The 27,772-nt window shown below is 40.7% G+C and overlaps 2 protein-coding genes across 3 annotated transcripts in view; both read right to left on the minus strand.

Annotated features, from left to right (window-relative positions):
- The window catches only part of rev3l (REV3 like, DNA directed polymerase zeta catalytic subunit), a 93,482-nt gene extending 81,034 nt beyond the window's left edge, over nucleotides 1-12,448 (minus strand). Inside the window, exon 1 of the mRNA XM_042503379.1 lies at nucleotides 11,841-12,448. Coding sequence (XP_042359313.1) covers nucleotides 11,841-11,979 — 139 coding nt within the window. The 5' untranslated portion in view covers nucleotides 11,980-12,448. The remainder of the gene's footprint in view (nucleotides 1-11,840) is intronic.
- A 1,267-nt stretch (nucleotides 12,449-13,715) lies between these two features.
- Nucleotides 13,716-27,069, minus strand: traf3ip2a (TRAF3 interacting protein 2a). Of its 2 annotated transcripts, XR_006106649.1 has the most exons (11): nucleotides 27,024-27,069; nucleotides 26,499-26,543; nucleotides 25,899-26,399; nucleotides 24,310-24,457; nucleotides 23,996-24,183; nucleotides 22,293-22,381; nucleotides 22,142-22,210; nucleotides 21,957-22,061; nucleotides 21,138-21,212; nucleotides 19,986-20,213; nucleotides 13,716-13,871 (listed from the first exon to the last, which is right to left on the minus strand). XR_006106649.1 is itself a non-coding variant. In XM_042504105.1 (10 exons), the coding sequence occupies exons 2-10, from the start codon at nucleotides 26,512-26,514 to the stop codon at nucleotides 20,067-20,069; spliced, it is 1,338 nt and encodes a 445-aa protein (XP_042360039.1). In that variant the 5' UTR covers nucleotides 26,515-26,543; nucleotides 27,024-27,069; the 3' UTR covers nucleotides 19,435-20,066. The 2 variants fall into 2 exon arrangements, 1 of the variants encoding a protein (XP_042360039.1); XM_042504105.1 differs by lacking the exon at nucleotides 13,716-13,871 and having other exon boundaries at nucleotides 19,435-20,213.
- Between the last annotated feature and the right edge of the window lie 703 nt (nucleotides 27,070-27,772).

A 27,772-nucleotide genomic window follows, 5' to 3' on the forward strand; every position in this document is an offset into this window, starting at 1 on the left:
ACACACACACACACACACACACACACACACACACACACACACACACACACACACACACACGGGCCTCATTAACATCCATGCTGAATGGCACAGCATGGCAGGTTCAAAGCGCTCTCCCCCTCCAGCAGTGATTCAAGCTCTCTTCGGCCTGCCAAATTCTTTCATTCTTTTTAAACAAGGTCTTAATCTGCCTTGAAACACTGCAGAGTTCTCCTGCAGCACTGCCAGTGGCCCTGGGGGAACACAGAGTGGGAAGTCTCGCTCTCTCACCAGCTCAGTGGACAAAGTGGGGCCCCTCCTCTTTCTCTCTGTGGGGACAATGGTGCAGGAGGAGAGAGGAAGAGCCCGACACTGAGCGCAGGCCCTGAAATGACCCAACACCACGTGCCAATATGGGCCTCTCTCAATGCAGACCACACAGAGCCATATTACAGGAACCTGCTTTGGAAAAGATGCGGTGCTGCCAGAAAGGAGGACTTTACAAAGCTTCGGTCAACAGCAGCACTCAGCAGCCTGCTGCATTAGCAGGCACTTCACATCAAATACGGGCTTTTTCATACAGCTGCATCAAAAGATGAAATACTTCCTGTTATCCCCCACTCCCTCCTCATCAATCCATCCATCTCACCATGGAGATGAACCGAATCACATCACCTCAGTGACAAAGCATCTGGTATGCAGCTAACAAAGAGAGAAACAGCAACTCCAAGCCTCCGACTCGTGTGGGCCTAACTGTCACGCCCTGAATGCCATAGTGCCTTATAGCAAACATGGATGAGGCGCTGCATTCTAAATCAGACTTAAAGACAAGCTCAATCAGACACTGCACGTCTTGTGGTTCAGGGACACCTGTACAGTCAGGAAATGCCAAGTGAAAAGGATGATGATAAACATATGAACAGCGCTGGCCCGCCGTTTTTGGAGTCGGATCCTTCATTAAAAGCCCTACTGAAAATATATATACCGTTTGGTTATTGATTGAACCACACTGTCGGAGCACAGAGGGTACTCAGGGCACAGACAGAGCAGTAGAACATCAGGCACAGTGAAACTGACACTTAACCCTTTATCGTGCTGGGTCTAAAAGTTTGTTTTAAGCAGTAACTGTTCCTCTCATTCATAGATCTGATCAGCTCTGACCCCGCAACTCAAACTCCTCAAACTGCTGCTGAAGCAGGAAAAAGAACTCAAAACCAGTTCCCTGTGCTGCCCTGTATTCACAGAACCACAAAAACATTTGAGTTTGGACCAGCCACAAAGAAAGCAGGTAGAGCCCCAACAACACACAAGATTGAAAAAAGGGAAGTTTGTCCCTCAGTTGCAGTTTGTTGAGTTTGAGTTGGTGGGTGGAGACCTGATAAATCAGTTTATGGTTTGAACAATCAAAGCTGATTAGATCAGATCAGTGGATTAGATAAGAGGAGCAGCTAATGCAGAGGCGAGTGAAAGCAAACTTTTAGACCCAGCACTGGACCATGAACTCAGTTTCCATGAAAATACAGTCAGGTTAATCTAAAAACAAATGGTCCTGATGGTCAGGAGGACTGTCCAGGATAAGTGACACGCATGTGTCCTTCCCACATGTTTATGTGTTTGTTGGTGGGGTTGGTAGGTTACTGGTTAACTGAGAGGATGAAAGAGGGGCAGAGAAATTTTCCCGCTTACCCCCATTATTCCCATTGCACTGATGTTGCTGGAGGAGGGCACACCTTTGTGTGAAAAATATGTCAACTGGACAACATATCTATGTTCCTGTGTGTGTGTGTGTGTGTGTGTGTGTGTGTGTGTGTGTGTGTGTGTGTGTGTGTGTGTGTGTGTGTGTGTGTGTACTTATCAAGCCAGTAACAATACCACTGTCTGACATCCAACAGTCTAGCCAACATTTCCCCACATCAAGTCTCAGTGGGCAGTGCGGTGTACGAGTAGTTACCACTATCACCTCAAAGCTGAATGCTCAAGATGTTCCTGGGTTCAAATGTGGTTGTCTGTATATACAGCTTAGCCCTGTGACAGACTGGAAACCTGTCCAGTGGTATTTCTAACCTCAGGCTGGAGGACACAGCTGAGTCTCTGCACCTCGTGAGCTTGGCTGCTGGAGGGACAGCTGGTCTAAAGGACACTGACTGCCATAAAAGAAGTTTGAGTCAATTGGACAGACAGAAACTTATATGTACCACTGCTGCAGTGTCCCTGGGTAAGACACTAAATGGCGGAAAAAGGTGCTTTAAACTCTCTGTGGAGGAGTGTAGATAAAGAGATATTCTCCTTTGGGTGTGTCATTCACAAAAGTACACTTTGGTTCGAGTCTGCAAGATAATGAAAAGACTTCCAATAGTGGAAAAAGACATCCAACAGCTACAAATGTTAATGTAAAGTCCACCATCCCACCTGACTCAGTGTGAATCGAGGTGACAAGAATTTCATTGGGGATGAGGACTGCTGCAGTGTCAGGCCAGTGAGGCCTTTGGATACCCACCGACGAGCCAGAGGGAGCTATTATAGCCATCAATCACACTGACTGGGCCGCAGCAGCAGCAGCAGCAAGGACACTGAGGCAGCTGCTTTACTCTTACAGTTCCTTCAAGACAAAAGGAAATCACTGCCAGCTACCAGGTCGTCACACCTGGCTTTCACTGGTTAGTTCAGCTACTCTGATGCCAGCTGCTTTACTGGGTAACTCTTTATGACTGCAAGGTCCTTGTCTACTGGCTGAGAAGTTAGTTAGACATAGAGGAATTGTCAAATGCTTCTGTATGCACAAGACACAACAGAAAAAGAGACTGCATGCATTAGGCCAGGAGAAAAGCAAGTATATTTTTTCCCACCACCCTACTCATCAGTAAAAAATGCAAAAAAAATATTTTAACTGGATCGACACCACTTTGTGGTATCGGTATATTTCTGTCGGCTTTCCCTTTTTCACAGACCCTGAATAGGCGCTGTTACTACCTCCATTGCCGACTTAAAGGCAAGACACCCCCATTCCCTTATTGCACCTTTTATACAGAGTGGCAAAGTTGTATAATGGCGCCAAAAAAATACATGGAGGATTTTTTTAGAGGATGACAGTATAAGAGGCAGACAGGGAACAGATGGAGACTGAGAGGTGTAAGACCTGCAACAGAGACCTTTAGCTAGTATCAAACTATGGACGTTATAAATGTGCCTTAACCACTAAGATAATGATAACTTAACGTACACAAACAATTAACATTTTGAGGTCTTTTTTTCTCCGGTGAAAGACTTTGAGTTGCAGATACTACACTCTCAATTGCTTGTACCTCTGTAAACAAGGCAATTTCAATTTCAATTTCCAGGGGAGTTTTGATAGTAGAGATGTCAGTTACTTTTTTAGCACCTTTTTTTCAGATAATTGATCACCTAGTTTAGATAAAAAGCACTGTGTTGAACCAATACATGACCTTTGACTGGATTTTGCTTAAGCTATTCAACCTCTGTGACTGTAATGCTCCACAAAGGCCACATGTGGTATCGAGACATTTATATGCATGATTCACACAGGCCTGTGTGAAAAGGGGGGGGGGGGGTAAGCCTGTTTAGTTATTAAAGCTCTTCACTGTGGAAACCAGATAGCGCACTGGAAAAGCACTGGATGTCGGAATGCAACAGAGACATGATGGAGATGGTATTGTTACCGTCTTGACATCACCGGGGAGGTGTGAGTGCCCGCCACCCGGCACTGTGTGTTACCTACCTACCTGACAACCTCTGGAGTCAACTGACAAACTCATAGCAGAAACTAGTCCAGGATGCACTGTAGCTGATAATGTAACAAACTGAGCGGGTGGCAACAAGAGGGTGATTACCTTCAAAGGCTAAATCAAGCATTCTTGTGCAGCTTTCAGCAATACCTGTCAGTCATGCAGGATATAAATATTGCATTGTAACTAAGGTTGCAAATTGTTAGCGCCTTCCTTAATCAAATAATCTGTAAAAATAATGGTTGATTAATTGTTATTTGAAAAAAAAAAACAAACAAACCTTGCTTATTTCAAACAAGACCAAATATGTTTTTTCGTCAGTCAAAGCTAAAAGCAACATATTGCATCCCTTAAATTTCACATGTTCATACTGAAAGCAACGGATTAATTAATCAACCGATCATCGATTTATCATCCCTAAATGTAACTTTGCGTACAAGTTCCTTTGGCAGACAACTTTAGTAAAGAGAGCATATAGACCAATAATTAGGGATTTTTTGAAAAAGCTCAGACCCACTGAACCGACATCAAAGAACTTGAAGCGCCGAAAGTTGACTGTTGCGTTGCCTCATATCCCCAGTGTCTCAGCCAGAAAGTTGCACATTAACACACAGCAAAGACAGCAACCTACAGCCAGTCGGTACATACATTTTGCATCTTCGTTATTTGAAACAACTCTCCATACCAGCAGATGGCGATGGTCTGTATTCGTCACTCAAAACACAAAACCAGAAGACCGTCATGAGGCTAGTTAGCAAGTTAACACATCAACAACACAACCTAATATTGACAAAGCATATTTGCTGTTCCCCAGTGAACAACAACACAAACCATCAGGAAACGTTTCTACTAAAGAGCTCAATGGCTGAAGAAAAAAAATCTTACCTCATATAACAAGTTTGTTTCCACCTCATCCCCTCTTGACTTTAGCTGATCTGCCATTCAGAGTGATTTCATTAACTTACGCTGATTCAACATGCTGAGTCAGCCAAAATAAGGCCAACAAGGGCCACTAGTGCGGTAGACACTGCAAAGGCTCGGGCGACGCTCACCAGCCACCCCACATTGACCAACGACTGACTGTCAGCTGGTGTGTCAGGGCCTTTAGACTCTCAGTTGCTCACTACAGATGCAGCGATCCAAATTCTCTCCTGATACTGATCATCATACTTCAACTCAGGGTGTCTGCTGATACAGTGAACTGCTTCCTATTGCACATTTCAAATTTGTACACCTCACTACAATGAAATCATTAGAAGTTAAGTGAGGTCATGGATTGATGTGGCACTGAAAGTTAAGTTAGCAGCCCGCTATGACTGAATTTATGTAACTGATCGCAAAAACACAAAATTTTCTGATCACACCTATTAAGAAACATCATGCCTTTGACCTAGTTGCTTATTACGGACACTATCAAGTATGATGCAGCACATTAGTTAGCGACACTCTGGTGGTCCAACCCCAGACCACCAGAGTGTCGCAGCTCTCTTAATTTTTGACTCTTAAGCTCTACTTTCATGATCAGCACTGTGAGGACAGTTTTCAGTAGGTAAAAGGAAAATCTGCATGTCATGTTTCACTTAAGTTGACTCTGTGCAGATATGCTATGCTCCTATGTTTGCATCCCCTGATAAAAATAATTCTGTCAATTGATTTCAGTCATAAAAATTGATGTTGTAAATGCTAGCATGATCAGGTTCTGTGACAGTACTTACTTACTGGTAAAACTGCCCACAGCACTAAAAAAAAAAACACCTCCACCACCTATGTCCTTTGCCTTTATTTCACTGACCAAGTGTATCTCCTTTAAACAGAAGCTCAGAGTCCCCGAAGCCAAAACCCTGTAAAACATTCCTCCCTCTGATTCAACTTCTAAAAAGCCCCGACAAGAAGCTGAGCCCCAGTCTGTGGGCAAAAACATCACAGGATGAGGATTAGTGTGGAGCAGCATTCAGTCTCTCTTTGTGAAGCTCCTCTGTCACCAACATGCCTCTACTCTCCTTTGCTAGTTATCACCTTTAAAACAAACGTCAGGCTAAACCAAACACTCCCTTGTACAAAACTGGAAAATCTGGAGGACAAAAGATTTAAAAAAGCAGATGGAGTGACACCGAATCAACATATCAGCATCTGACTGGATCATAAAGTAATTAGAAGCAAGTGGAGCAGGAGTTAGAGGATGATAATTAAACCTGAGTAACTGTCAGGCAGAGAGGAAAGTAAACAGTTAAGGGGACAATGACCTTCTGCCTAATGAGCCACGTAGTCCCTCTGAATCCGCCTATTATCCTATTAATGGATCCGGGAGGAATTCCTTCAGATGGCATTAAGGGTTCCCCTGGAGAGAGCTAAACCTGGGGAGGAGCGGAGGGTAGAGGGGAGGAAGAGGCCCACCGTTTTATTCCTCCCTGTGCTTCATGCTTGGCCCCCCTCATTCAGGTCAATTGGTCATGCACTTCCTCCCTCTCTGCTCTTACACACACCCAACAAACACTCAAGTGCACATGTCCAAGGAAGGAACCAAAACAGTGTGCCTCCCGCTGCCGTTGGGGGCCCGGGGCTTGTCGGTGCATCTGGGCAGAGCTTGTCGGCATCAAGGGTGGAGATCAATGTTGTCAGACCTCAAAAGGTTGCAGCCGCCTCAACAACAACTCCTAGCAGTGGGAGAAGAGGCTTGCTGTTTACCTCCCTGTGAGATTTTCATCCACAAGCACACAGGGCAGGGCGATAAATCGATACAATAATTATTTCGATATAAATCTCCTCGAGATATAATAAATGCTCATTAAATCCTCCATATTATTAAACCACCTACACGCCCACAGAGGGGGGCAGTAATGCACCTTACACACCAGTCACTACCTGCCATTAAAGTGATAGTTCATGCTTTTTGAAATGGGCTGTATGAAATACTTACTTATACTAAGTGTATTACATACAGTAGCTTTTGGTCGGGGCACTCCCAGTTAGCAGAAACAGACAGGTAGTGATTGTTTTAACCATAGGTAATGTCGCATCATGATTAAATTCATGAATTCACCTCATAACGTTCACTGTATAGTTTATTCATCTAATACTAACAGTAAGTTAGCATGTTATGATGGACTAACTGGCTATTCTATTTAATCATATAACTTAACATGACTAAAGGTAACATGAGCAAAACATTTGTAAATTTCCCCTTCCATGAACAGGATTTCTGTCTCGGTCACGTCACAGAGACTCTCATTGCTACTTCACAATGTCGTGAAAGTCCATCTCTTGTTATTATTTTTATACAGAAATGGCAGAAATCACAGATTGTCTGTCGAAAACTACAGAAAATACTGATGCCAGCTGAGATTTTAGTCTTGAAATATTATGCTGTTTAAAAAATGTCATGTTTCTTAAATTTTCACTCAGCAGCAAAAATCAGCCTTTAAACTTGGAAGAAATAATGATTTGACTTTTTGGGCAGATAATTATCGACACTGACCATTATGAATATTTTTATCATTTTACCATCTTTAGCCATATCTTCCAGCCCTGAAAGCACAGCAATGAAGCTGGTTATTAATAAGCAGAGTGCGATACTGATCACGAGTGCAATTTTCACAACAAAGGGATGCTTTTTTCTCCACTCTGTTTGAGCTATTCCAGAGATGGATGCATGTACAGTATGGGTGCAAAACAGGCAAGACGGCCACCGAATGCTAACAAAGAGAGGGGAGGCAAAGAAGCAGGAAGCGTGGCATCGAATTACACAGCCCTGATTTGAGGGAGTGTACATGGCTCAGGTCAGGGAAGGACAGGGAATACAAGGCCTGGGGTTGTAGCCAGAGCCACATGGTGCACATGCACCGCTGACCGCTTACACCAGGGTAAACATGCTGATGAGATAAAAGCCGACACACATTAAGCAAACCTTCTTATGACTACCTCCCTTCAAGCCAGACAATAGAAATCACCATGAAGGCAAGAGGAAATATCACAAAGTTACTCCTTTTTGGGTGGGCGTGGCCAGTTTTGGAGCTACGGAGAAACAGATCCCTCTCTGCTTCAATGTGTTCCAGATGGTGATGTAATTTTATTTCTGGAAACACAGCGCTAACTATGACTCCGGCTCGCCACAAGTGATACATAAACTGAGCGAGAGCAGAGTCAAACTGTGCAAGTCTGCAAAGCACACACACCACAGCACACACACACACACACACACACACACACACACACACACACACACACTGCAGACACACCGCTTTATTATTACTGTAAGTTAAGGCAACACAGCGTCGGATTTAAACCACATATATGACAGAGAACAATACCAACTACTGTGTTTGTGTACATACGTGTGTCAGAACTCAATCAGCTTTTTTAAAGCCTCATACACAAAAGATGTTATGCCATCAGACAAGACTAGAGGAGTAGGCATTTAGACAGGATTTAAATGGAGTATGCGCTTGCCAACACACATGGGCCAAACAAAACCACAACATGGAGGAAAAGCAACTGTTATGGAAGTTATCACACCTGTCAGGGTTTCCTACATATTCATTTATTTGCGGCAGACTGCCACACTTAAAATATCTGCCACCACAAATAGATTTTATATTTTTGGAGCTTGAATGTTCATTCGAATTGCTTTTGAAATATATACAACACACACTGCACCAGGCTCTCAGAGTACAGAGTGTACTTTGGGCACAGATTGAGCAGTAGAAGTTCAGGCGCATTAAAAGTAAACCTTAACCACTTATTCTGCTGGGTCTAAAAGTTTGCATTTCTCTCATCCAACCATTGAAATACTAGCCGCATTTACACTGCCTGCTCAAGGCCAAACCACCATGCCATTATGCCACCTCACTGTTCTGTATGTAATGTCCAATCATGGAAAGAGGAGGGAGAGTGGTCTTGCCCCTAAACTGGGAACGGAGGTAGTTACAATGACGTAACAAGGTCTGTGTAGAATGTAAAGCCGGAAAGACATGACCATGGGCGGCACGAGTGTGACACTTTGACAACGTGTTTACATGTGCGACCCACAGATTTAAAATGCAGCCGTAAATGTCAGCAAACTGGCAAGACAGAGAGGTTCGGGAGCTCCATACTCTCCGAGCAGAGGACGAGATCAGCTGCCATATAACATAGAAGATAAAGGATCGTGGTTTGACGTGTTATGGCTTTGTTATGGTTTAGAAAGCGCTGCTGACGTGTATGTTTCATGTCAGGCTAGAGTCAGACGTTTGTGTGTTAAACATCATACACATTTGGCCTCCTTTGATCGTGGGATGCCGTGATGCACTGTGTAATCACATGCTGGAGCAGAATGATGCCGCTGTTTGGTTCTGTGTAAAAGTGCAGGGGCGGTATAAAGGGGGGATTTCGTTGCAGCCCTATAGCGCAATCTTTGTGTAAAAGCTGCTACTCCCTTTGCTGACTTGTTCTCAGGAAATAAATCAATCTAACTAATCTTGGTCATTTGGACATTTTTGACTATATATACACCTCTGCACTTTTCTGTAAGAAATTGCTAAAATCATACATAAGTCTAAATACATTAATAATCATGGACCATTCTGGGGGAAACAACTGTTAACATTAACACACAAGAAAATTTAAGGTTAAGACATAGTTATTAAAGGAACTTTGCACACACAACACTTTTTTTGTGATTCGGGAAACATAACTTTGCAAACCATATCAGGGCAAACAGGTTGAGCCTCCAACAACTTTTCCAAATTAGATTTAATGTTGCAGAGATCATTTTCAAACGCTTGGCTCAGAGTCTGACCAAAAGTAAACACAGAGAGTCGCCCCCTGGGTTAGCCATTGTAACTAACTGCTAAGTGATCTACTTACAGGGCAATCAGCCAGCTAAGTGTAAAGTCACCAGTCAGAACAACTACGATTAGGAGCAGGTTGTAAAACAAGAACAAGCAACATTCTCCTTTCATGTTGATAGGGGCTAAAATGATTATCAGATATTTTATGAACAGATTTAACATTTAACATTTATCATCGTTTATGTCATTGTAAATTGCATATCTTTTCTTTTTAGTCTATCTTTTTCCTTTAAAAAAACAGGACATTGGAAAATTGTTTATATTGTTGTTATCCGTATGCAATTCATTATGACAATACAAAGAAAGACATAAAATCCGATCATTTCAGACACCAAAACCAGGAAATATTTGACATCTGTGCTTGAAAATGACTTGCTGCATTCAACCATAATGCAGCCATTAAGACCAGATTAGAAAAAAAGTAATAGTAATAATATTATGTGATTATGTAATATCCATCAAATCATGACCAAAATCCAAGACAATATCGAGTCCAGTATCATAAAATTAATCTCATATCAGTTTATAGTTACCATATCTCCAAACTCTAAAGCCTTTATGTTACGTTGGATTCAATGGGTTAACTGTGCTTGAATCAGTGTTGATAAAATTGCTTCTCAACATGTATTCAATGAGAGGACACCTAGGCTGCTTCTGCTGCAGTGTGTGTGTGTGTGTGTGTGTGTGCGATGTGCCCCCTCATATCAGCGCCACCGCATGCGAACGTGCAGGTTTATAACAGAACCAAATTAGACCTGACACCCTAACCCTGACCCACGGTGCTTCATTTCTCAGCTCCAAATCCTTTAATCCTGACTGAGGTGCATCCTGTTGGACGCTGCTCTGAGGTCGTCCTGCAGAGGAGCACTGCCACAACCTGGAGGGACAAGTTTTGCTCCCATTTTCCCCACTGGGGGGACAGCTAAAAATATACACAGTCACTTGTGCTGCAATGTTTTTTTTCACCTGACAAATAGGGTTGAAGAGGGGGCACGGCATTCGCAGGAGGATTTGGCTAGGGTGGTAATGCTGAGCTATTGTGCAGGGAATGATTCTATTGTTTTGCCGTGTGGGGATTAAGGTACCCAGAGTGCTCGGCTGTAATGGGTTTATTAGAGAGCAGAGCATGTGCCAGATCTCAAAGAAAACACAAATCTACTCGAAATCTTAACCCCTCCTTAACACAATGTGTACTTTTCTTTTTTGTTTGCATCAGAAATCTCTCTTTATTCTCTCTCTCTATATATATATATATATATATATATATTATATATATATATATATCTCTGAGAGCAACAGAAAGAGAGAACATTTTATATATGTGTCTATTTATGTGTGTGTGTATAGGTGTTCATACAGTATATGTATGTGTATACAATATATACAAAACATCCACACAACACAAATGAAGAGTCCTCCTGATTCACCTCTTCCATTGCCATGCTGTGTGTACATATATATATATATATGTTTGTGTGTGTGTGTGTGTGTGTGTATACACACATACATATGTTCTCCATATGTATGTATGTATGTATATACATATAAATATAGTTCTGGTTTCATTCATCATTTCTGATTCATTGTTCCTGCATATCAAGTTGCCCTCATGATGGTTCCTGCCTTTGCAGACTGTAGACGACTATCTTTTATACACCACACAAGAGTGCTTTTATAAAGCACTAAAATGTATTTTAATTCTCTACTGATCTTGCCAAGGTAGGGGTAGGCAAATTTCACTGTATTTGATGAACAAAGTTTCATTTCCTTTTATCTCCCACTGTATTTTCACTTTTATTATGCTAAAAAATTACAGAAAAGCTCGAAGAACAGGCTGCATGTTGCTGTTTAGCCTGTCCACACTCCACAGGTTGCAATAAAACCACCATAAAAGGTAAGTATGTAGACTGTCCCTGAATGCCACATGTGGCATGCGGAGGCACAAGTCGAGCCCTGAAGCCAGAGCTGTCCGCCGCCAACATGCCATGATGGAGCAGGGGAGCGAAAACAAAGCGCGTGAGGTGGGGGGAAGCAGGGGAGGACCCCCACCGCTGCAGGCGGCCCGTATGCAAAGCAACAGCGGTGCACGCCGCGTTTGTACAGTGTGTCAACACCCTACATCATCTTCCTGTTGACATTTTTGCATAGCAGCCCCGTTAGGTTTCATCTAAACAATACAGCGCGGACGTGTTTATCGGCGCGCGGTGTCCAAACAGCAGCCACCAACAAGCCGCGTGGTGCCACCATTAACTAAAGAAAAACACCGACAAAATGAATAAAAGAGTTGGCTTACCTGCCGGTGTTGCTCCAAATATCCGCACCACTGGCACTTTCTTCACGTCGCTCTCCCTGAATTCAGAATAGCACACGTCCAGGTCCTTAATGGGACTTGCCAGATAGAAGTCTGCGGTGACGATTCGCACCGCAAACATGACTGCCGCGTCCGTCAAACCGTCAGAAAAGCCAAAAAACTACTGTTAGGAGTCCATAAGATACGGCCGCCTCGGTGGCCAGTCGTCACCAGCCGAGGTGGATGCTGTCACGGCGGTAAAACAACGACAAAGCGGTCGGGAAGCCCGGTTGTGTCCCATGAAAAAAAAACGCGAACAAAGATTCCCCGTGGCTCCAGCGCGCCCCGAGGTGCCGCCGCTGCTGTGACCCGGGAGAGCTACACTCGACGGCTGCGAGCGATTACAGACCGCCCCGCTGCTGTCAGCTCCATGTTGTAGTTTGAATTGTGTCTGTCCCGTGATTTTAGCTCTCTCCGTGGTGTTTTTGTTTTCAGCCAGGAAGACGTTCCCTGGGCTTCCGGTATGTAGCGTTATCTTTCCAAATCACGCCTCAGAACTAGTCCCAGCCAGTCCCGTTTAGTCAGACGGCCCCTCCGCGGAGCTCCCTCTGCTTCCATAACAGGCTAGCCCGCGTTAGCTAACATATGAAGGTACAGAAGCTAGGTAGATTGCACGAGGGCAGTACTTCCGACTACGTTCTTCAGAATAAAAGCGTTGTTTAACATTTACCAGCGCAATCATACGCAACACAACTGCTTTATTTTGAAAGACTTACATCTGCCACATTTTTAATGGCCGTCGCAGTTTTTATCGACTGTCTTGCCGGCTGAGGGCTAACTACGACAATGCGCACAGCTTTATTTCACCAGCAGGAGACAGCGCCTTCGATATATTTTCTAAAAGAGTGGGGTTGTTTTTAATGTTACTGTTTTTAATCTTGTCCACCTCAAGCACCCTTGTCGGCTCCAAACGGTGCAAATCAAAATCTCCATTATTTTACCGGTAATATCTGGAGTCATCCTGTTTGGTTTTTCAAAATAATAGCATTCAAATCTGAGCCGTAAAAGTGGAGTCAAAAACATGTAGGTTTTCATATTAAGAATTTGTACTTTTGGCGCATTAAAAAAATAATTCACAGTAAGAGAAATGATTTTAAAAAAAATGTGTTGTGATTTTGATATTTGTTGTGGATGGTAATTTGAGTGAGATTTTGCTGCAGTCAGCAATCGGGCCCAAGAATAAAGATTCAATGCTTAATTTGAGTGCTTAATTTCTCAATGAAGTTAAAAAAAAAAATCTTTCTGAGAGGTCATAAAACAGAATCTCAGGGCATGACAAGACGTGATTGTGTGCTTCAGCAAAGGATACATTTTAGATCCTAACCTGGCATTTTATTGGACTTTGACAAGAAACAACATACCACTAATAAGCAGCTATCTTAAAAAATTATATATATTTAAAAACAAAAAGCCATAATTAAGCATCTTGTTCATAATGGGGAGTTAGAGCAGGCCAGACAGTGTCAGAAGTGTCCATTAAACAACACTGGAAGCCTAGTTATTGATCTGCAAGGTATTCTACATATCATTTTAAGGCTGCACAGGAAGCGTGGGCTCATATCTAACTCTCTATTTGTGTAATACATCATGCTTGGACTGTCCTGTGGGCCTGGTGGAAAAATACTTTAAGCTCATAAATAATGCAAGTAAAAAGGGATGAAAAACATGTCACATCTTCAGTCTTTTGCATCACATGTTCAATAATTAAAGTATAACAACAATTAAATGAATATCAAGCAATGCTACAGTAAGCAATTCTCACAGTTAAAGACACACTTTGGTACTTTTATTTTGTAACTAAATGCACTTTAAGACGGAACAGGAAACAGTGTTGTGGATATTTATGTAAAGCTTGATCACATGTCACCTCATTTGCCACTGCAGCATCAAAACAAGGATCAGACCCAGATCAAAGAGCTGAAAGCATCACTTTCCCCATTGGTAAGGAGCATGTCTCTTATTGGCTGATGTTTCCTGTGAGAAAAAAAAGCTGTCCTAGAATACATTGTACAAAAAGGAGATCATGCAAGGAAACATCAAATCCATAAAGACATTATACAAGAATAATATATTATTATTTAGGCCTATTAAAAAAAAAAAGAATTCCACATAAAGCGTTTTCCTATAGCCCCGCAGTGGGTTTATATGGAAAAATTACTGTAATACAAAAGTACAAAGAATTACCATAAAATGCAGTAAGATTAATATGAGGTCACCATAGACTGACATGTTGTAACTTCTGAAATATTTATATTTAATATTGACCAGGGCTATAATGATTTTTCACAGAGGCAGCTTATATGGCGCTTAAGCACAAGCATTACTAATGCAGCAGGTGAAAACAGTCTCAGTATATTTCCTCCTCAGGGTTGAAGCTGCCATTAATGACACCAAGGGCATGCCGCTTTGGTTTTTTAATGAGGGAAATCTATATTTCACACGCACAAATACATGTTGGCATTTGGTATTACCAATATTCTTATAACTGCAAGTTTTAAGGCAAAAAAAGCATTGAGAAAACATTTACGGAACTGTATAGGGAAATTAAATTACAGTAAATGTAACTTAACAGTAAAATAAATACAGAAAATGTAAAAAAAAAAAAAAAAAAAGGCACAAAAAATATATATACTGATGTTTTTGGTTGTAAGTAAAACATGTTTGAGAGTTGGCTGTTTTTGGGGGAATAACAATTTATGACTCAAGTTCTAAAATCCCGGATATGGCCTTACTCCTCTGCAAATTCTTTCTTCAATTCATGATTTTAAAGTTGGAAAAATAGACTTTTATATTGAGTGTCAGAAGGACGATTTGTCAAGTGGAATTATCTGTAAATATATTAAGCGCAAGCATAAATATTGCAGAAAGTTAAACACAGTCTTAAAAAGTATATTTAGACAATTGGATAGGGAAATGAAATACAGAAAAATATGATGAATAATTAACGTTTTTTAAAAAAGAAAAATATAATTTTGCAGTTAAATAAATAAATAAAATGTTAAAACGACAGAAAAGAAGGAGAGACAAAATATCCAATATTTTTGGTTGTAAGTTAAAATCTCATGGGGGTTGACCTTTAAAATCCTGGATACGGCCCTGCTCACTTGGAAATTCATTGTGTAATTCCTGATTTTACAAGTGAAACATAGATTCCTACACTAAGTGACAGAAGTATTATCGAAATATCTGTAAATGTACCACTTTTGACACTGAATATGAACTGAATCTAGTTAATTTAACATGTTTTTGTACCAGTGAATCAAATGTTTCTCACAAACATTATCACACTCAGAAAAAAATAAACATTATATTGTTAGTGTAGTAATTCCACCTTTAAAACACTCATAACTGTCATAGCACATTTTTTCTGTGACTCCATAGGCCACCCATAGGTGCTCTGCTGGCAGCGTGTATGATGCCTTCTCGCCTCCCACACGGAGCTGCTCAGTATTCCACTCAGATTCCTATAATAGCCTATACATGGCAGGCAGCGGTGGCGGATGTGCTGAGCTCACTGCTTTCTCCTCTCCACTAAAAAAAAAAAAAAAGCCATAACCCTCTCTAAACAGCTGGTTCGGTCCGGTTCATGCCGGGGACATGGCAGTCATGGATGAAAAATGTTTCATTAGCATTTTCATCGAGATGGAGAGGGGGGCCACTGTCTGCTGGAGTGTGTGCTGACCTTGAGTGAGAGCCCGACCCTCTTAATGAACCAATCAGCAGGCATCTGCAAACGTTTGCCAGCAGCACGCCTGGGGTCTACGAGATCATGAGGGGCAAATTAAACATTTAACTAATTCAGAAATACTATATATGCCATATATAATGCAGTGTTTGGTGGGGGCTTTTATCTAAAGTGCTTTACTGTACACTGAGTGCATACATGTCTAGTACGAGTGTCCTCACTGGGAGCAGAGCCTCAAACTGTGATGGTCAAAGTGCCATTTTCTACTGACATCCATTAAGAAAAAAAAAACAATCTGGACTTGAGAGTGTGCTCCTCTCAGGGATAATGACAGAGGTGAATTAAAGGGACGAGTCACCCCCAAATAGAAAATACATCATTTTCATCTTAGCTATATTGCTATTTATCAATAAAGATTGTTTTGCTGTTGCAGAGTTGCATCATTAAACAGCATGTCAATCAAAAAAGAGGTGCACAGAGGCAGAACATGAATAGATCTGATCCCAAACGATCCCAAAGATGTGGCGCCATCCACCGATGCTTGGTCAGTGACCTTTGACCTCTTCCGAGTGGACTCTTATCAGTTTAGGTCTGCTGTTGACAGACAGCTGATTTGAAAAAAAGTAACACTCACACAGCAGTGACAGGCAGGCTGACCTAACAGTTAGACTGACCGTCTTTTTACTGAAACACTACAGGTTCAACCTGACACTGCCTGAAAGAGGAAAGCGCAAGAGATACCAGGAGAAAAAAGCAGGAGATACTAGGATAAAAAAAAACAAGAGGTACTAGGAGAAAAAAAAACAGGATACTAGGAGAAAAAACAGGAGATACAAGGAAAAAAAAGATATACTAAAAGGAAAAAAAAAGTCGTAGATACCACGAGAGAGAAGGCAGGAGATACTAGGAAAGAACAGCAGTAGATACTTGGAGAAAAAAAGCAGAAGATAAAAGGAGAAAAGAACAGTAAACACAAGGAGAGACAAATCAGGAGATGCTAGGAGAAAAAGCAGTAGATACTAGGAGGAAAAAAAGACAGGAAATACTGGGAGAAAAATCACAATATGCTAATAAATACAAGGAGAGAGGAACAGTAGATACAAAGAGAAAAAAACAGGAGATGCTTGGCAGAAAGAACAGTGGACACAATGAGAGAAAAATCAGGAGGTACTAGGAGAAAAAAAGAAGGAGATACTAAAAGCAGGAGATACCAACCCTGACCTTAACCTCTGTCAAGGAGGTAATGCTGTTTTTGATTTATTTGTCTGTTTGTCAGCAGGATTAAGGAAAAAAAAACTACTGGCTCGATTTTCATGAAACTTGATAGAGGGGTTAAACATGGGCCAAAGAAGAACCCATTAATTTTGGAGTGGATCCAAATCATGGGGTAGATACACTAATTATATTTCACATTTGGCCCTGGCAGAGGTCTACACTCTCGAGTGCCCTTCTAGTTGGACATGAATTAAGGTTGTTTTGATCCCCAAAGAACACTTTGGCTCATGTCATGCTTTTTTTTTTCTACATCAACGGAATATATATGACAACAAGCATCAGTTCAGCTAATGTCGGGGGTGTATTTTACATTCAGTAGGGTGGATAGAGGGTCCAGGCCTTTTTGGGGAAATATCTGTGCCTGGTTGCTTTGGACTCGCCAGATAAGGCAGAGTCAAGTGGCACGCAGGTCCTGGAACAATAACAAACAGTAGATTTATTGGTACTGGCAGAGCTCGTGTTTACAGACAGCACCCTCTTGCAGGAGCTGATAAAAGCCTGGACATCACCAGAGTTCCCCTCACGCACTCTGATGTGAGCAAATAATTCATTTTGTCAGGTTTAGTAAACAAGCTGACAGAATTGAACTGGTCTGTGCACACTGACAGGGAACCAGTGATGAAGTTTAGGGTGAAAGCTGGCTTATCAGGGAGTTAGTGTTCAACATATGGACAGGCTGTTTCTGTTGTAAGACTTATGGTGCCCTGTCTACAGGTCCTTTATCACAATGGTGCTCTCATGATCCTCGAAAGCCACAGTGGAAATGAAAACTGTCAGTCAGATATTCTCACAGGTTAGTTAAAACAATGGCATTTATTCAAAAGAAACTTTAAAACAAAAATCAATGATATTAACTAATATTGAATGTAAATTAGAGCTGCTTCTGTGAAGAAGTAACCAAGGCAGCGAGTCATTATTTTGGACATGCTGCCCCCTTCTGGTAAATCATTGGCCCTACCAAGAAATACACAGATTGAGGAGCTGAGAGTATGCCACAGAAATAATTATTGGCTTATACAGTGTTTATTACGATCTAATAATACATGACTCAGTTTAAAAAAAAAAAAAAAAAAGCTATTATAAAGTGATTAATAAAATCTACATTTAAATTACTTATTAATAAGCTCAAATTAAATAATAAAACATTAAGAGGATAATTACATCTGTCTGTGAAGATGATTAAAAATGACATTTTAAAGCGAAAATGCAAAATTAATTACAAAAGGCTTTTAAATGTTATTTTTTAAATCCCATTTACAAATGTGTCTGCCCATTATATTCCATTTCACAATTTGTCTTCTGCAGTTTCTTATCCACGACTGCCATAATTCAAAATGTCTATCTAAAGCTACACTAATCGATATTTTCATATTAGCAGCAGGTTGAATGACTGTGTGGAGTGGCAAACCAACAGGGAATTATCACCCGCTGCTGTTCTTCTCAATTCTAAGGACCGTTTAGCCTCTTTTAGCCCCATGTTTTGGTTGAACGGTACCCCACTTCACTGTTTTGGTCCACTCTCAGCGCTCTTATGAAACTCATTTTCAGAGTCAGCAGGCAGTTTATTTATAAGGAAGGCTCTGATAATACGAGAAGGGTTCCCTGCACAGCACCAAACAGCAGACGGACAAAGTTAATAACTATCTGGAACCGTAGTGGAGCCTTTGGCAGCTAAAGAGCCAGATATTTTCTTCAGGAGTTGGTGGAACCAATAATAAACATACAATTGTTGGCTGACCAGAAACTTGACTTGAAATGGAATATCATTACTATATCAACATTGTAAAGTGGTTATCGTCATTGTCGGGCGCTAACCTTGTATCTCCAATTTGCACTACTTAATTTTTTTTTCATGAATTAATTCAAATGGTCCCTCTGTGTCAATCTGTGGGTTTTACCATTTCTCAATCAATAAAATGTATGTAAAAAAAATCTTGTGATTACACCTCCTACTGTATCTCCATAGGGTCCCTTTAAAAACAATGTTTTTCCTAATTCCTGAAAAATAGCAATTTTGAGGATAGGTGGTTTGCACCTGACAGCAGTGTTATGTTAAAGGGTAAGTTCACTTGTGGAGGGGTTTTACCCTATTTTCCCATGTTTTTCTACCTAAGTTACTAATGGGAACAACAATTTTTTAAACTGATCGAGTATTAAGTGAGGGCACTGTGGATGGCCGTAACAAAAACGTCTGCAATGTAACCACTGAGGGCATGTTTGCACCAACAATTTACGTCCACCGGAAGTGTTTGTTTTTGCAACTGACAGGCTCAGATTGTTACTCTAAGTGTCTTACAACATTATGGGATGATTCCTATAGAGATCATTTTTTTTGTTACAGAGTAAGATCCTTTTTGTTCAACCAGAAACAGCTGGAAAAATCAATATCGCCAGACCCATCAGACTTCATTTAAATAAACCGTCATTTTTTATCTTCGCGAATTACACTTTATTCCAGGTGGACAGAAACAAAATAAAACTCACAAAAACAGCCTTTATTCATCTTTCCACTGTTCCAACAATCACTAACTCTGGTTTGGATCAAATAAACCCTTAATTCATCCAGTTAGATGTGAAAATAATGCTGCCTTTGTTGTTTGACTGTTTATTTAAATGGAGTCTGGAGGGTTTGGTGATAGTGATAAAGGGGCTGTTTCTGGTTAAATAAAAGGGATCCGATTTTTAACAGAAAGGTCTATCATTGTTTCATTATGTTGACAGACAGTTATAATAACTATCTGAGCCTGTCAGTGGTGAAAACAAGCACTTTTAGTGGATGTACACTGACGGTGCACAAATGCCCCCAGTGGTTACATTGCAGCCTGTTTCAACGCTGCAGCAGTCTCATTCAATATTGGATGAATTTAAAATTTGCTGTTCCCAATAGTCACTTAATCACAAAAACATAGGAAAACAGGGTCCAGCTTTAAACTGACGAAACGTACCCTTTAATGTGCTTTCAGCTAGTTCCACTGCCCCAAATCAAATGACAAAATTTGTATTCTAATACGGTATCGGATTAGAAACACAGTAACATGAATCATAAACTAGGGACATTTTAAACATTTTAAAACTAATCTTCTGCAGTATTAACAGTCCTTGTGAAGGTAGATGAAACAAAGTCATACCTACAGCACGTTGAAGTTTTGACCAAATGAAGCATTTCTTTTATTTTGGTTATTTTCCTCAGGTGTCCTTTTCAGTTTGTCTCAGAGGGGACGGACAGTGAGGGTGAGGTCGGCCCCCCGCGGTGGGATGATGTAGCGTTCCTCCCTGAGCAGGCGCAGCAGCAGGTCCTGGGTGTGCTCGGGCCACTGGTAGATCCTGGTGCTCTGGAGCCAGCTGGGGACATGTCTCTGCAACACAGACAGACAGCACCGAGCTTCACTGGGTAAAACATATTTTGCTATGACCCCTGTCCACACAGCTGTACATCATTTAGCTTTTGTGTCTGTAGATTTGGTATATTAAAGACATGAGCAAAGCAACACAGTGCATAAAATAAGCACAACAGAAAGGCCAGATATTGTCTTAATTATACATCTTTAAATGTGACAGGTGATATCATCTCAAGACCTACCATTTTAGTTTGGCTTTTAATTGAACTAAATCTATTTATTCACTGACTATTATTTTATACATTTTAGTCTGTTTTATTATTTTAACTAGATGGTATTTTATTTTGTTTTATTTTATTATTTTAAACATTTTTATCTATTACCATATGTTTTATCATTTTATTTACCCTTTTTTCTAATATTTTTTCTAATATTAGTTATTTATTTATTTATCTATTTAACCTGTTATTAATATTATATTTATTTTTACCTCTTATCCTGCCTGTGGTGTTCCTCACACATGGTAGTGTTTCCTCAGTTTAATAAGTACTCTTATGTTAGTGCATTAATTATTTGCAAAGTCATGCTTTTTTTTTTTTTTACCCATGTGCCTATGTACCTGCTGCTATACAAAATAAAGTCTGACTGATTGATTATGGTGACTTGGCCGATACTGTTTACAAAGAGTTAACAACAGTTCCTGCATAATATACCTTTAGAGGTGCAGTTCACCCAAATCACAAAAACATGTTTTCTCAGTCACCTCACGTGGCCTTCATTTAGAAAAGTGCGTGTAGACTGTGAGGTGTGGTTGGTTGAAAGCTCCAAGAGCAAACATTTTAATGTCAAAAATGCTCAAAAAATGTTTTTCTTTTCATAATTTGGTTGAACCGACCTTTAAATATGTTTTCTGTTTTTTTTTTTTTTTTCCAGTTTCCTTACCTTGGTTGCATTGGGAAACAACACGGGAACCAGTCGGAAGTTCAGGCAGCCTTGTTGGATGAACTCATGTTGGATCTGTGCCAACAGGAACACATAATAATCAGTGCTTATAGCTCTCCATGAACTTAGACGTGCTTTACTTAAAAGGAAAATTCAACTCAGAGAGAGACATTGCTGTTGAGTTTTGGGTTTTTTTATTTGCACTTTGAGCACTACAAGACAAGTGCCTTGTAGTTCCATTATATGTGAGAGAGGGAAAACATCTCCACTGTCAATACCTCCAACACTCAACAACTCACACCAAAACTATCTAAAATGGTGAATCGCACTGCAGGTAAGAGGAAAAATATGTAGTCTTGGATTTTGGGGTGAACTATCCGTTTAACAATTTGGCTTAAAATCAGTACACAGCTTCATTTGCCTGTGTGCGGTTTAAACTCTTAGTATTTGTCTGTTGAATTGAACCCATTGATAAATGTAGACAATTCTAAAAAAAAAAAAACAAAACATGAAAAATGTAATGGATACTGGACACACACGGGGTGAAATTACTTTTCTAATAATAACAGCTTCATTGAGCTCTCACAGCCTTTCAGGCCCACAGCCAGGTTACTTCCACACCTGTGACATAACACTGTGGGACTGTGGGTGTGGGGACAGCAGGTGCAGCTGTCAAATGAGAACATTTCCTTATTCCCCTGTCCTTACCAGCATGTGCAGATGAGGGGATGTAATGACACAAGCTTTCCACCAGAGGGTGACATTTCACACAGACCTCAGTAGTTGACAGCTGTCCCTTACAGCTGTGCGAGTTCATACCTGGTTGTGAATATACTTTGTGTGCAGGCCATGCTCGTCCTCTCCATCGCCCTCCACGTCCTCCTTGTACTTGGGACTGATGACCACTATTATGAGCACTGATTTCTGTAAAATGACATCTGACTATCAAAGTCTGCATCATCAGTTGGTTTCATTCTCCTCCCAGACTCAATAGTTGGACTTACATCATTCAAAAACCTGTCCATCCATTTGGTGATGCCCATTCTTCGGATTGGATTATCAAAGATGTCAATCTGCGAAGAGACGAAGAGAGTGTGAGTGTTTGTGTGGAAAGTTGGTGAGAGTCAGAGGTGATGGACACAGGGCGGGACTTACTGCAGGTTTGAACCCGTGATCTGTCAGAAATGTGACGAAAGGAAAGATTTGTTCGGCTGTGTCCACCGAATATGTGATGAAAACATTCCCTATAGACAAAAAGTCAGTGAAACATTAAAGCACTTAATACATTCTTTAAAGGTCCAGTGAGTAAGATTTAGGTGGATATATTGGCAGAAATAGAATATAATATAACAAGTATATTTTCTTTGGTGGCGGGTCCACGTTAGGCTTGGGCAGTATCACGGCATTATGGTATATCAGGGTATTTAGAAATATTTAAGATAGTTTTTTCAACACCAGAGTTGGAAATTAGCACCAGTCCCCAGCCAAATCCTGGTAAAATATGCAAGTGGCTGCCAGATTTGCTTCATTAATCAGCAAAAAGGAAAAAAATATATAATCTATTAAGTGGCTGATTTTGGAATCCACCAGCCACAGTAACAAAAAGTTCATTTCCAACCTTGTAAATACTGCACACTCATGCCATCATATACCGTACACTCCTGTGAAATTTCAGGAAGGTATAAAGGCATTAAATATTACATACTGTCCAAATCTAGTACTCGTCTACAGAGATCGCCACGTTGCAGCACCATGTTTCTTCAGTAGACCAGAACGGACGAACCAAACACTGGATCTAGATAAGGCTACTGGCGTTTTTGCATTTTCACATTTTAAGATTTTCATGTTTTCCTGCATTTCAGGTTTTTTAGCTTTGGTTTTCTAGCGTTTTCATGTTCTTGCATTTTCACATTTTCGCATTTTTTGGATTTTCCCTTGGGCAATCAAAGATAGCAGCCCTACACGATGAGAACGTTGTAAAAACTCTGACTTGTTAATGAAACTGTTTCATTCAGAGTTTTTACCGGTTTAAATCTTACCTCTGCAGATAGTGTGAGGCGGTAAAAACCTCCTGAGCATCTAGGTATGTAGGTAGGTAGATTTATTAGTCATTTTTAAACAAAGTTAAAGAATTAGGATGAATTGATTAATTGATCTGGATCTTAGGTTATCAGGGAAAAAATGTGAGCAGACATTAGCTGGGTCTGGGTTAACGGCCACCTCCGACACACCAAACAGCATCAGATAAATACTGACTTACATGTGAAACTGCTCTCTTCAGTGTTTTAACTGGTTTTAATCACCTGGACCTTAAACTGTCAGAGAAAAAGGCTGAGCGCACATCTGCAGGTGCTTGGTTAGCGGTCTGTTTGTGACATGTCAAAGGGGACAAAGAAACCCTGATTTGTAACGTGAAATTGTTTTGATCAGTGTTTTTTCTTATTCAAATCAGAGGACAACTCCTAATAATTTAGCTCCTGGTAAAAACCTCTTCAACGTCTGAGTAAGAAATAAGGGAAGTGCACATTATCAGGCACTAAGCTAGAGCCAGTCCGTTATGTTCCAAACAGCATAGGAGAAACAGTGATTTGTGATGTGAAACTGCTTTATTTAGTGCCTTTTCTTGTTTTAATCACATGGTTTGTTCATTTTAGAGAGGAAGAGAGCTCTACAGATAATTCAGCTCCTGGTAAAAACCCTGTGAACATAAAAAACTGTTTCTAACTTGGAGAAGTTTTGGCTGTCTGCAATCTGCATTCCTCACCACTAGATGCCACTAAATCCCTCTAAATCTTACACACTGTTACACAGAGAACGTTACATGCATGTGTCCATGCAGGGACACTGATGGGACTTACTGCACTCCTCAGGTAGGCTGATGGTCCTCCTGATCTCCCTTGTGGCCAACCCCGGACCAGCCACGAGGGAGCGCTCCACACTGACCTCACGCATCACATCTCTAGGAGGGGCCACACACTGAGGCACAGATCCATGGGGGGAATGTGGAGCATCTTTATTAAATTGCAACCTATTATGGGGGGGATCCCTGTGGAGGGAAAAAAACACGGAGAAACAATCTGAGATGTATGCATGACATCTGTGACGAATTATATGAATCAGTGTGGAAATGATCAGGTCATAATGACAAACAGGATGGGAATCGTTCTCATACCGTGACTGTTGATGGTGTTGAGGCTCCTCACGTGGATCCGCTGGGTAATTATGCCTATATTGATAATAATAATTTTTGTGACGAGGCAGATTTGCCGGAGTGCAGCATGCACACTGTCTGAGACGACTCCCCTGCATTGGATGGGCGCCTGCAGAGAGATATAGAGAAGCAGACATTTAATTCCTAACTTTGGACAGATTCCAGTTCAGCAGTAATGATGTCATGCAGACTCAACAGAAACACAATTGAGCAGCAGCCAAATGATACTAACAGGGCTGGGGAGGCAACTTTTCAAACTAAATCTACCACAGATGTAGTGATTACTGGACCTGTGCAGAATCAAATCAAATGATTCAATTAAGGCGTGAAGTCGTATCGTTTATCCTGGTTTTGGCACAGTCATTTGTATAGCAGATTTAGATTCCTGAAGGCAAATATAATTTAATAATATTCAATATCTCTAAAACACATCATTGTAACATACAAAAATTACTAACTATAACATACTACTAATGATACTAGCTATTATATAAACTCTGGGACAATAAAAGTCTCTAATAAGACTTCGTTATTTTAGGGTGAACATCGCCTGCTCAAGGAATTACATTTTTAATTAAGCTAACGCCGAAGTTAGTTGTCAGCTTTGGTTCCATCCGCGGTCAATTCAGCCTAACGACAAAAAGACACGCTCTTGAACGTCCTCAGCTGGTATCGAGTCATGCACATAATTTTGGCGTTATTTTTTCCAGGTTTTAAGATATCTGTCTCTGATTTCTGCCTCCATAAAAACTGTGGGAGAGAATTAAATTTCATTTGTGGTGCTTACAACATTGAAAATAACATTTAAATATTTACTGTGGATAATTCACAGACCTTTAACCTTATTTTTAATGACGTGAACACCCCCAACAAAACTCCATGTACTTTTATTGCAGTGGGAATGGAGGCAAACATCTCTGAGAAAGATATTTAAAAACCTAGAGAAAATTAAATACATCATTTAACATCAAATAACATCAAAAACAATCTGTATAGATCTATACTACCAAAAGTAAGAATTTGAACTGACTTCCTAAAACCCAATTTTACAGACATGCTTTTAAGTGATGTCATCTATTTTGGTTTGTCTTTTAATTCATCTTTTAATTTATTCTTTTATTCTGTCTTGATTGTGTTTATTTCTATTATTAGTACTATTATTTCTGCATTTGCTGCTAATATTCTTTGGATTGTATTTAATCCTATTGGTATGAGTTGTTATTGGTATTTTTGTTTTGTAATTGTGTCTCTCTTGTTTAATTGTACTTTCAGAGTTGTCTGGCCTTAGTTGGGCATTACTGATTGGCTGTTTTTAAAGTTGCTATATAAAAAAAGTTGTTATTATTATTATTATTACAACAAGTTTAGATATTTGCCTTCGTCCAGTATGAAATATTAACAAACATGTCATCCACCAAGTTCAAAGATATCAATAATCTGCTGTGTTTCAGAGTAACAGTAAAATACAAACTGTCAAATGTAAGAATGTTTACATGTCCCCACTGACAGAAACACCAAACACTTGAAAATGATGACGCACTGACACTAACCGGGTAAACGTGCTGCAGGGTACCGTGATGGGACGTAGTGGGCGCAGTTATCGACAGACTTGAGTGAGAAAGGGGGCTCCAAGAATTCTTCCTTCTCCGCACAGTGATCCTGGAGCCTGTTTGAAGGTCCTGCAAAACCTCTACTGTGGTTTACTCGGAGGTCCTGTTCATACAGCGGCGCCTGCTCTCTGAGACCATGAGGCCAAACACCCGCAGGGTGCGGGGCGTTCATCTGTCCCGGGTGTGTAGAGAGATTGAAAAAAGGTTGAGGGGCAGCATGAGGGACTGCTCTGGGTTCGGGCTGGCACTGGCTCTCAGGGAGTCTCCGCTGGCCGGCATCGTGTGCTGCTGTAGCTTGCTCATAGCCATGTTCCTGTGGCGTTTTGCCAGTATTTGTTTGTCCACTACACTGTTTGCAGGGGGGAGGCCAGGCCACGTCCAGACTGGAGGGTGTCATGCTCTCATCCATCTCAACAGGAACACTCTGATGAGGGCAGGGCCCTGAAACCAGAGCCAACAGAAAAACAGGTTTGCTTCGTTCGCTTCACTCCGAAGGACATTTTGATAGGTTAGACAGATTAATGAAAGCTGTGAGCCTACCTTCAAAAGAGTCCATTTTGTCCCAGTGAAAAGTGTGTGTTGCCTCTGGTGAAAATGAAATCAATGTTAAAGGAATTCAACAGAGCAGGACAACTTAAAGAGACACACTATACAGAAGAGTAAATCTTTTCGCACAGCTGGCGAGAAAACTGTTTTTTACTGAGACTTAAAGTCCACTTTTAGTCACCACCGAGACGTAAAAACTATCCCACTGACTGAAAATGCATGTCTTACAAAGTAAATAGCAGTGAGACGCTATCAGAATGAGCAGGATCAAGTATAAACTGATCTCAGGAGTGGTGTGTGCACATTCTTGTTTCTTCGTCACTGGAAAGGTGTCAGTGGGTGTGAGTGTAACATATCAACATGATCGCTGCAAACTAGTACAAAGGTCAAAATCACAGATCTAAACATATGCCAGGTATGCCCTCTTGAAAAACAAATAAAAACTACTTCAAAAGTTTGTTTTTCCGTATAAATATACAAACAGAGAAAAAAAGAACTTCACTGTACTCCCACACCTACCTTTGCTCAGATCTGCTTATCCCTCAGCAACAGCACAAACCTGTTCTGAGGCAAACAGGAAGTATTCCCAATATGCAAAGCAGGGAAGTCTCGTGACCTATTTATGCAAACAATACAGGGCATCAAAACTGCAGCTGTCTGGTGGTTTTCTCATCAAGGTAGCCATTCTGTGGTCAGTAAGGGTTAACCGTTTCTTTGATTTGAAAGGTGGGAGGTCTCATTGTCATCCAACCATTGAGTGAATCTTCGAACAATTATTAAAATCAATCTCAAGGTGCATTTGATATACACATAAATAGTAGTGCAGCACTGCTCATATGTATTCAAATTTTATTGGGAACAAATCATTAGACTATTGAACGCCGTGCAGTTTTGGATGACTAAACATTCTCAAGGCAATATAGTAGAACCGCTTTCTCTCCTTATACAACTAGACATGATAAAATACTTTACATACCAGAGAATCACTTGGGATGACCATCTTAACTTTCACTTTGACAATCATTGTTACGGCGGTTCATCTACATTCATTAGTTTGGAAGGAGTCCATGTTCCTGCAGCCCTCAGATCAGTAGGTCTACCTCTGCTAAACAGGTTAAGTTCTCGCCTCTGTCTGTTTGGTTGGTTGTCTGGCTGTCTTTTACAATATTTTAAGCACCATATGCAAAAAAAAAAAGACACGTAGACAGATTTTAATGCAGGAAAGCTTAACCCCCCCAACACTGATTTTAAGTGAACATGAAGATGAG

This window comes from Plectropomus leopardus, chromosome 16 (genome assembly GCF_008729295.1).
Source record: "Plectropomus leopardus isolate mb chromosome 16, YSFRI_Pleo_2.0, whole genome shotgun sequence".
NCBI lineage: Eukaryota > Metazoa > Chordata > Actinopteri > Perciformes > Serranidae > Plectropomus > Plectropomus leopardus.

Coding starts and splice junctions, on each gene's coding strand:
- traf3ip2a (XM_042504105.1), bottom strand. Junction 24,184..24,309: donor CAACACCATCAACAGTCACG/GTATGAGAACGA, acceptor TTCCCTCCACAG/GGATCCCCCCCATAATAGGT. Junction 20,214..21,137: donor TGTTTCCCAATGCAACCAAG/GTAAGGAAACTG, acceptor TCTGTGTTGCAG/AGACATGTCCCCAGCTGGCT.